General features: G+C 43.0%; 1 protein-coding gene and 1 pseudogene across 1 annotated transcript; one reads left to right on the top strand and one right to left on the bottom strand.

Moving 5' to 3' along the window:
* Positions 1-456: 456 nt before the first annotated feature.
* LOC126942373 (signal peptidase complex subunit 1-like) lies at positions 457-763 on the bottom strand (annotated as a pseudogene).
* Positions 764-7,182: 6,419 nt separating this feature from the next.
* Positions 7,183-8,412, top strand: LOC126942348 (UPF0690 protein C1orf52-like). The gene has a single exon (XM_050769827.1). The coding sequence runs from the start codon at positions 7,212-7,214 to the stop codon at positions 7,758-7,760; it is 549 nt and encodes a 182-aa protein (XP_050625784.1). The 5' UTR covers positions 7,183-7,211; the 3' UTR covers positions 7,761-8,412.
* Positions 8,413-11,033: the final 2,621 nt, after the last annotated feature.

The following is an 11,033-nucleotide window of genomic DNA, read 5'->3' as shown; positions in this document are numbered from 1 at the left end:
TAGAGTGATATTGGCTCCACGAAATGATTTAGGAAGAATTCCCTCTTCCTCTATTTTTTGGAATAGTTTCAGTAGGGTTGGTACCAATTCTTTTTTTTTTTTTTTTTTTTTCCTGAGTTTTAATTGGAAACAAAATGGTTTAACAACTCATAATGAATTATAAAACTTTGGTAGTTACATTGTACTATCATTTATGAGGCATTTATTCTTCATTACTTACACCTGAAAGAAACTGCATACTTGTATGTTCTGTTCCCCCATTTCAGAGGAAGATTATGATCTAAACTACTTATATAAATCAAAACCCAACAGGGCTAGAAATGAAATATAAAAAGAACCAAAACTATAAACAACTGTGCCATAAGAGCATTACATGGTGTTAGCTCATATTTGGGGTCTGAAAGCAATTTAGCTCATCTCACAGGAAACAAAGGCAGGAGCTGAACCATGAAAACCTCAATTATTTTTAGCATACCTCTTAATTTTTCCTTCCTCTGGTTTCTTGTCTTCTGTGCTTGAGTCTTGAACAGGTAACCATTTAAGAGGATGTCAGTGATAGATGGGCCATGGAGGAAGTGTCAGCAAACATGAAAAAGCAAATCCAGCCATAATTATATAGACAGTCCACCCGAACTGTTCAGCCATGTGCCCATAGATAAATCCAACTATTGCAGAAAAAAGAATAATTCCCTGAAACATCTGTTCAGCTATTCTGGCCCTTGTAATCCATCTGTGTGGGTGGCAAGCTCAGATGTTCCAGCATGGCTGGCTCAGGAGGTGGGCGCCCGAGCTCAGGTGACAAGCTGCAAGGCTCCAGCCTGGGCAACAGAGTGTCTCAAAAAATAAAACAAAACTCGGTGAATAAATATTTTCATTGTCTTTCACTATGTTCATAGAATTTATAATAAGAAATGTCCAATGTTGAAGACAGGAGGGGTCCAGGGAAGGTTTTGGATTATGATGGTAGATTTCTTTTTTTTTAATCATTAATTTTCATCTAGAAAGTGTTTGCACCTGTCTTTCACTTTTGTTTGATTAACACTGATTGTCATATTAAAAGTCACTCTAGCCGGGCACAGTGCCTCACACCTATAATCCAGCACTTTGGGAGGCCAGGCGGGCTGATCACCTGAGGTTGGGAGTTCGAGACCAGCCTGACCAACATAGAGAAACCCCGTCTCTACTAAAAGTACAAAATTAGTTGGGTGTGGCAGCGCATGGCTGTAATCTCAGCTACTCTGAAGGCTAAAGCAGGAGAATTGCTTGAACCCGGGAGGCAGAGGTTGCGGTGAGCCAAGATCCTGCCAATGCACTTCAACCTGGGCAACAAGAGTGAAACTCCATCTCAGAAAAAAAAAAAAAAAAAAAAAAAGTCACTCTGAGCTTAATTGTGTAAAGGAAAAAAAAAAAAAAAGGCCTGTGGGCAGAACTACCAGGCAGAGGTTCTAGTATAAGAACAGTGCCTGTAATCCCAGCACTTTGGGAGGCCGAGACGGGCGGATCACGAGGTCAGGAGATCGAGACCATCCTGGCTAACACGGTGAAACCCCGTCTCTACTAAAAAATACAAAAAAACTAGCCGGGTGAGGTGGCGGGCGCCTGTAGTCCCAGCTTCTCGGGAGGCTGAGGCAGGAGAATGGCGTAAACCCGGGAGGCGGAGCTTGCAGTGAGCCGAGATCCGGCCACTGCACTCCAGCCTGGACGACAGAGCGAGACTCTGTCTCAAAAAAAAAAGAACAGTGTAGGGTTAGGAAGAAAGGACAGCCATGCTGGGCAGCAGAGAGAAGGTGATGACCATGAACAGAAAAATTTGCAAACCCAGCAAGTCAAGGCGCTAAATAAAAGTCTTTTGTCCTGCACTGGCCATTCAACTTCATGAACACTCCAAGAGAACATCCTCTTTTAAGGATACTGGCTCACACCTGTAATCTCAGCACTTTGGGAGGTGGAGGTGGGTGGATCACCTGAGGTCAGGAGTTTGAGACCAACCCATCCAACATGGTGAAACCCTGTCTCTACTAAAAATACAAAAATTAGCTAGGCATGGTGGTGGGTGCCTGTAATCCCAGCTACTTGGGAGACTGAAGCAGGAGAATTGCTTGAACCTGGGAGGCGGAGGTTTCAGTGAGCCAAGATCACATGTACTCCAGACGGGGCGAGAGAGTAAGATTATGTCTCAAAAAAAAAAAAAAAAAAAAAATTTCTGGTAGTTCTTATTTTTCAGTAATCTTGTGAAAGAATCTGATTTCTCCCATCAGTCTGTCCCCAGGAATAAAATCACACAGTTGATTGCCATTCTTATAATGGAATCTTCCTGGAATAGGCTACAAGGATATTGAGAAAGTTGCTATCAGTCATTCACACACTGAAGGGACATTAATTCACCAGAGCCTTGGTGAAGAATGAAAGGAGCTCGTTATAAGCAGGTCTGGGTGGTGCACAGCATATAAAGGGGACAGAGGAAACCAGGGAGCCTGGGCCTGGAGACAGCTTTAATCCCTGAAGGTACCAATATTATGTTCATTCTACATTGGAGTAAACTGGAAAAAAAAGGCAAGTAACTTGTTTACGATTATACTATCCCAGAGTAGAGGAGCCAGGATTCAAATTCAGGCAGCCTGCCCCACCATCAGAGCTTAAAGTCATAACTGCATACTGCAGTTGTAGCAGGACGAGCCGCAGACAAAACTCCTCAGACACCGGATTAAAGAAGGAAGAGGTTTTTATTCAGCCGGGAGCGTCGGCAGACTCGCGTCTCAAGAACCAAGCTCCCTGAGGAAGAAATACGTGGCCTTTTTAAAGGCTTACAACTTTAAGGGATCCATGTAAAAGGGTCATGATAAATCAAGCATACGTGGAAAACGTGACGAGGGGCTACATGCATCAGCTAACAGAACAAAAGGTTTTACAGTGCTTTCTCATACAATGTCTGGAATTTACAGATAACACTAATAGTTTTGGTCAGGGGTTAATATTATCATTATTATTTTAACCACCAGGGCCAGGTGGTGGTGCCAAGGTCGTCTAGCTCTTTATCTTACTTCTGTTTCTTTCCAACTTTTTGCTTTCTCCCCCTTCTCCTGTCTTATAAACTAGGGAAAAGGGGAGACGGGGAAAAGCTGGGAAAGACAGCAGGAGAAGTGGTGGTCTCATTCTATACAATGAAGCAGGATTCTACTGTGGCTAGGTACACTAACTCTGGGTTCACATCTCAGCTGCTCTGCTATTTCCAGCTGTGTGACTGTGGGAAAGTTACTTTTCTGTGCTCAATGTCCCCTGTAAAGTGGGGATAGTAGTACCCACCTTGTGGAATTCCTTAAATGAGTTAATAGCTGCAACATGTTTAAACAGTACCATGTACATGGTCACCATCTAGTAAATACAGTCTATTATGTCTGAACTCTAGATGGACATGTTTCTTAAGATTCTGAAATTAGACCAGGTGCAGTGGCTCATACCTGTAATCCCAGCACTTTGAGAGGCCAAAGCAGGTGGATCACTTAAGGTCAGGAGTTCAAGACTAGCCTGACCAATATGGTGAAACCCCATCTCTACTAAAAATACAAAAATTAGCCAGGTGTGGTGGCGGGCGCCTGTAATCCCAGCTGCTTGGGAGGCTGAAGCAGGAGAATCACTTGAACCCGGGAGGCAGAGGCTGCAGTGAGCCGAGATAGCTTCACGGCTTTGCACTCCAGCCTGGGTTGCAGCGAGGCTTCCTCTCAAAACAAAAAAAGAAAAGATACTGAAATTCTGGACTCTGAAATGCCAGGGTCCAGAATCCTCCAGCAGCATTCTCCTATCTTTTGACTGCAGAATCGTACCCTGCCTCCCAGGATTGAAAGGAATAGGGCACACTATCCACCTAGTTCATCCTCATAGTAATGTGATGTCAAAGCCTTGGCTGGGGCCCAGCCACTGTAACCTTCCGTTCTTCTTCCCCCACATGGGTTCTAGCTCTAGTTCTATCCTAAACTTTCTGTGTGACCTTTGTCTGAGCCTCAGCCTTTTCATCTGCAAAATGGGAACCAAGCACCTATTTTGCATAGCCTCATAGAGTATAGAGATCAAAAGAAAAGATGGGTACAGGAATATTTTGTAAACTCTGTAGTGTTGTATGTGAGTGAAAGATGGCCAGTTACTGAAATCCCTGAGGAAAGGACATGTCAGTTCCCAAATTAAGTCTTAAAATCTTTCATTTTTTTTTTTTTAGGTATGTAAAATATTTTTTTGAGGTATGCATTTAGGAGGATCCTGTTGATAATCAAATTAGTGGGTTTTCTTTTGAAAATATTTTGATTTACACTTTGTTCTTTTCTTTTCTTCTTCTTCTTTTTTTTTTTTTTTTTAGAGTTTTGCTCTTGTCACCCAGGCTGGAGTGAAATGGAGCGATCTGGGCTCATGACAACCTCCGCCTCCCGGGTTCAGGCTATTCTTCTGTCTCAGCCTCCCGAGTAGCTGGGACTACAGGCGTGCACCACCACACCCAGCTAATTTTTGTATTTTTAATAAAGACAGGGTTTCACCATGTTAGTCAGGATGGTCTCGATCTCTTGACCTCATGATCCACCTACCTTGGCCTCCCAAAGTGCTGGGATTACAGGTGTGAGCCACTGTGCCCAGCCTTGTCATCCTTATAGCTTCTTATTCATTCCACATTATTAGTATATTTTCCATTTTTCCCATTGTCTTGGGTTAAACGTTTTAAACTTAAGTCCCATAACTGTGGGTAACATAAGTTGCAATTTTCTTTTCACCTACGAAAGATACCACATTTGGAATGTCTGCAGTTAATTTGTGTTGTCTTTTTTTTTTTTCATTATTCTTGTGAAAAGTTGGACAACCCATGGAAATTTTTTGTTTGTTCACTCATATCTAAGAAGAGCGCTTACTTCTTGGTTTAATTACATCCTGGATTCTTCCTTTGGTTTTCTTCTGTACCTAGAAAATTCTCTTTGTTTTTTCTTTTTAATTTTTTTTTTTTTTTTTTTTGAGATGGAGTTTCTCTCTTGTTGCCCAAGCTAGAGTGCAACGGCAGGATCTGGGCTCCCCGCAACCTCCCTCCCCTACCCCTCACCGCCCAACCCATTCAAGCAATTCTCCTGCCTCTGCCTCCGGAGTAGCTGGGACTACAGGCGTGGGCCACCACGCCTGGCTAATTTTGTATTTTTAGTAGAGACGGGGTTTCTCCATGTTGGTCAGGCTGGCCTCTGTGGGAAAGAGAGTTTCAGGGATGCCAGATGAGTTGGTCTCCCCTGTGTGACACCCATAGGGAGCCAGGGGCGACCTCTGAGGAGAAAAGTCTCCTTGTTGCCTTCATATCTTTATGCCCCCAAAGCATAACAGTTCCAGGCATGCCACAGGTTGCTAGGGGAAATAACACTCCTTTGAAGCAGTGGAGTATAATCAAACATCCTGGCCTCTCCTGAAACCCACTCCCACCCATTTCAGTCCTGATAAGTTAAAGATCCTAAGTAGTTGAGACACACGCCTTTGCTTGAGGAAATTCACAGAAACCGCCACTGCTATACATCTTATTGAATGACTCGTGAGTTCTCCTTCACTGATTAATCCTTTTCCTCATCCCTTCCTACCCCTCCCCTTTGCCCTAAGAACAAAGAGCTTGTAAACCAATAAATTGGGTGGAGGCCCAGAGCTCAGGGCGTTAGCAAGCCTCCGATGCTCCGGTTGCGGTCCCCTGGACCCGCCTTTTATTTTTTTATTTTATTTTTTATTTTTTTTTTTGAGACGGAGTCTCGCTCTGTCACCCAGGCTGGAGTGCAGTGGCGCGATCTTGGCTCACTGCAAGCTCCGCCTCCCGGGTTCACGCCATTCTCCTGCCTCAGTCTCCCGAGTAGCTGGGACTACAGGCGCCCGCCACCACGCCCGGCTAATTTTTTGTATTTTTAGTAGAGACGGGGTTTCACCGTGGTCTCGATCTCCTGACCTTGTGATCCGCCCGCCTCGGCCTCCCAAAGTGCTGGGATTACAGGCGTGAGCCACCGCGCCCGGCCCTGGACCCGCCTTTTAAACTGTTATTCTCTTTCTAATTCCTTTGTCTCTGCTGGGCTCTGGGTACCCGCCGGGTGGTGTGGGGCTGGTTTCCCCGACCTCAGGTGACCCGCCTGCCTCGGTCTCCCAAAGTGCTGGGATTACAGGTGTGAGCCACCACGCCCGGCCTGTTTTGTTTGTTTGTTTGTTTGTTCTTTCTGATACAACAGAGTCTCCCTCAGTCACCACACTGGAGGGCAGTGGCGCGATCTCGGCTCACTGCAACTGCCTCCTGGGTTCAAGCGATTCTTCTGTCTCAGCCTCCGCGTAGCTGGGACTAGAGACGCGCCACCACGCCCAGATAATTTTTTGCATTTTTTAGTAGAGAGGAGCTTTCACCATGTTGGCCAGGATGGTTTCCATTTCTTTTTTTTTTTTTTTTTTTTTTTTTTTGAGTCGGAGTCTAGCTCTGTCGCCCAGGCTGGAGTGCAGTGGCCAGATCTCAGCTCACTGCAAGCTCCGCCTCCCGGGTTTACGCCATTCTCCTGGCTCAGCCTCCCGAGTAGCTGGGACTACAGGCGCCTGCCACCTCGCCCGGCTAGTTTTTTGTATTTTTTAGTAGAGACGGGGTTTCACCGTGTTAACCAGGATGGTCTCGATCTGCTGACCTTGTGATCCGCCCGTCTCGGCCTCCCAAAGTGCTAGGATTACAGGCTTGAGCCACCGCGCCCGGCCGTGGTTTCCATTTCTTGACCTCGTGATCCGCCCGCTTCGGCCTCCCAAGTGCTGGGATTACAAGCGTGAGTCACCGTTCCTGGCTGAAATTTCTTTTTTTTTTTGGAGCCTCGCTCTGTCGCCAAGGCTGGAGTGCAGTGGCGTGATTCGGGCTGACTGCAAGCTAGGCCTTCAGGGTTCACGCCATTCTCCCACCTCAGCCCCTGGAGTAGCTGGGACTACAGGCGCCAGCCACCACGCCTGGCTCATTTTTTGGTTTTGTATTTTTAGTAGAGACGGAGTTTCACCGTGTTAGCCAGGATGGTCTTGGCTAGTCTGGATCTCCTGACCTCATGATCCGCCCTCCTGATCTCGTGATCCGCCCGCCTTGGCCTCCCAAAGTGCTGGGATTACAGGCATAAGCCACCGCACCCGGCCTGAAAATTCTCACTTTTTAAAAATATTTCTAGGGCTTCCGGTGGAGTGCTGGGTCGTCGCTAGCAGCAGTCATGGCAGCGGAGGAGAAGGACCCTCTGAGGTATTTCGCGGCATACGGGAGCAGCAACTCAGGCTCCTCGGACGAGGAGGATAACATCGAGCCGGAGGAGAAGAGTCGCAGAACCCCGGATCCAGCGAAGTCGGCGGGCGGCTGTAGGAACAAGGCAGAGAAGCGGCTCCCGGGACCCGACGAGCTGTTTAGGAGCGTGACTTGCCCGGCCTTTCTCTACAATCCGCTCAACAAGCAGATAGACTGGGAGAGGCACGTCGTCAAGGCGCCTGAGGAGCCTCCAAAGGAATTCAAAATATGGAAATCAAATTATGTACCACCTCCTGAGACCTACACCCCTGAGAAGAAGCCTCCTCCTCCAGAGCTTGACATGGCAATAAAATGGTCTAACATATATGAGGACAATGGTGATGATGCCCCACAGAATGCTAAGAAAGCTACGCTTCTACCGGAAGGGGAGGAGACGTTGGAATCAGATGATGAAAAAGATGAGCATACTTCTAAAAAGCGCAAAGTAGAGCCAGGAGAACCAGCAAAGAAGAAAAAGTAGAAACAAATGACCAGAATTTCTGGACTGCTAAACTTGTTGAAAAGTTTCTTTGGACAGATTAAGTTGATATTGTGGGTTATTATGACACATCTCCATGAAAGTGCATACGTTAATGAACTAATAAGTATTGCCTCAAGAACTTTCCACTGTAGAATTCTTTTTTTATTTAAAACATGTATGTATTTAAAACTCAACTGGTGACTTGTGATTGTGAAATTGATAACACTTGGATGCATTCTTGCTCTCACAGAATTGGTGACATGCTTTTGAGAGTTTTGTCACATGTTGACATGCCAATGTTCTATAAACCTTTTATAAAGGAATATATTTTTAAAGTAAATATATTGCAATGTACTGTGAACTTGTAGGGTGCTTTTCAACAGTCTTTGTACAGTGTAAATAGACCATGGAAATAAAATTACTTATTCAATATTACTATTACTGCATAACATTAACATTTGAATGTTTGTCTGTGACAAGTACCCTATTTGTTGTGTGACATTTTAAGTTGTAATAAGAAGTATTACCATTTAAAGAGTGCCTCCTGTGTTCCAGGTGCTTTGTGCATATGTTTTCTCTGATCCTTAAACAACCTAGCAAGGTATTATCAGTATTCTCATTTTATAATAAATAGTGCTTGAGTAGCTTGTCTAAAAAAAAAAAAAAACAAAAACATATTTCTACTCAGGCCAGGCACGGTGGCTAACCTCTGTAATCCCAGCGCTTTGGGAGGCCGAGGTGGGGAGATCACCTGAAGTCAGGAGTTCGAGACCAGCCTGGCCAACATGGTGAAACCTCGTCTCTACTAAAAATACAAAAATTAGCCAGGCGCACTGGTGGGCAGCTGTAATCACAGCTATTTGGGAGGCAGGAGAATTGCTTGAACTCAGGAGGCGTAGGTTGCAGTGGGCTGAGATCTGTCACTGCACTCCAGCCTGGGTGACAGAGCAAGACTGTCTAGAAAATAAATAAATAAATAAAATATATATATATTTTTCAGCATTTTAAAGGTTTCTGTAACTTTCTCAAGATTTTAGCATATAAAATATTTTATAAAGATTTAGAATACATAATATTTTTCTAAAATGCACAAATATCATGTTTCTGAAAAAATATTTTAGTTTTTTTTGTGTGGCACACAATGACATCTAATGAGAAACATAAAGTTACATCAGTTAGAACATATCCTTTCTTTAATATACCATAAAGTAATAATAATTGGTAAAATATAATTTCTATTACTAAGAAATTGATTCTATATTTATACAAATTTCTGAAGTAAAAGTACATAACTAGAGAATAATACCTATATATGGCCAAAATTATGTTTTTCTATATTACTAAAGTAATATTGGCAAAATTATTGACCTGAATTCAGATTTTTGGCTTTAATCATCATGCTTTTTTATTAGCACTTCCCTGAATTCATAAAAATAATCTCAGTTTGAATCTTCCATTTAATTCAGATGTTAATTTAAAAAATTTTTTGGCCAGACGCGTTGGCTCATGCCTGTAATTCCAGCACTTTGGGAGGCCGAAGCGTGTGGATCACCCGAGGTTAGGAGTTTGAGACCAGCCTGGCCAACATGATGAAATCCCGTCTATACTAAAAATACAAAATTAGTTGGGCATGGCTGCGGGCACCTGTAATCCCAACTTACTCAGGAGGCTCAAGCAGGAGAGTCGCTTGAACCCAGGAGGTGGAGATTGCAGTGAGCCGAGATTGTGCCATTGCACTCCAAATTGGGCAAAAAGAGCGAAACTCCGTCTCAAAAAAATAAATAAAATAAAATTTCAGGCAGAGTCTTGCTCTGTCACCCAGGTGGGAGTGTAGTAGCTTGATCACAGCTCATTGCAGCCTCGACCTCTCTGGCTCAAACAATTCTTTCATCTCATTTTTACACTTTTTGGAGAGATGAGGTCTCACTATATTGCTCAGGCTGGTCTCAAAACTTTGGGCTCAAGCAATTCTCCTGCTTTAGCCTCCTAAAGTGCTGAGATGTAGGCATGAGCCCCTGCACCCAGCAATTGTAAAATTCTTAATTTAATTTGATTTGGCTAGATACTACTTGTTGAATTTACTTTAGTCAACGATTTTTTTTTGTTATTTACAATGCTCAGAAAATACTACCTCTTGGGATTCCACTGTCATAATTCAATGACATATTTTAGGCCTAAAACCTTTCCATTTAAGGCTGGGAGCACTGTCTCCCACCTGTAATCCCAGCACTTTCAGAGGCCAAGGCGGGCGGATCCCCTGAGGTCGGGAGTTTCAGACCAGCCTGACCAATATGGTGAAACCACATCTCTATTAAAAGTAGAAAAATTAGCCAGGCGTGGTGGCAGGCACCTGTAATCCCAGCTACTTGGGAGGCTGAGGCAGGAGAATCCCTTGAACCCGGGAGGCGGAGGTTGCAGTGAGCCAGAGGTTGCAGTGAGCTGAGATCATGCCAGTGCACTCCAGCCTGGGAGACAGAGGGAGACTTTATCTCAAAAAAAAAAAAAAAAAAAAAAAACCAAAACAGCAAACGAAAAACAAAACAAAAACAAACAAGAAAGTTTCCATTTAAAATAATTGTCTGGTGTTTGAAAACAATGAGTGTTCTATATTTACTGGCCAAAATACAGCCTATGCCTAATTATTCAAACTTTCTAATAAAGTTATTTAACATTATGCTCATGCAGTTATTGTATACCAGAAAATTTAGTTTCTATAATTACACTAATGACCTTAATGTAACTTAACAGAAGTAAAAAATGTGATGGAGGCTAGAAAAGAAAGTGGATGAAGAAAGAGAAAATGTTGATCAAAGTGTACAAAGTTTCACTTAGAAGGAATAAGATCAAGTGATGGATTGCACAGAATAGTTGCTATAATAAATAATGCATTCTATATTTCAAAATTGCTATAAAGAGATTTTATATGTTTTTGACACAAAAATATCCTAAGTATGTGAGGTGATAAATTTTTTAGTTAGCTTGATTTAAAAATTTTGCACATAAACATATTAAAATATGACATAGTACCCAATGAATACATACAGTGATTATGTATTAATTTAAAATATAATTTTTAAAACAGTACAATTTTTTATTCAATAAATATTTGATATAGTCACTGTAAACTCTTAGAAGTTAAGCCTATCAAAGTTCAATGGCTTGGAATAATGCCTCACATATTTTATGCCCTAAATACTAATAACAGTGATTGTCAGAGTATCTTTTGGTTATAGCTTTCTTTAAATATAATATTATTTTGTTGTTGCTCTTATT

Source organism: Macaca thibetana, chromosome 19 (genome assembly GCF_024542745.1).
Source record: "Macaca thibetana thibetana isolate TM-01 chromosome 19, ASM2454274v1, whole genome shotgun sequence".
In the NCBI taxonomy this organism is placed as follows: Eukaryota; Metazoa; Chordata; class Mammalia; order Primates; family Cercopithecidae; genus Macaca; species Macaca thibetana.
Note: the sequence above shows the minus strand (reverse complement) of the source record. Positions and strands in the feature narration are given on the sequence as shown.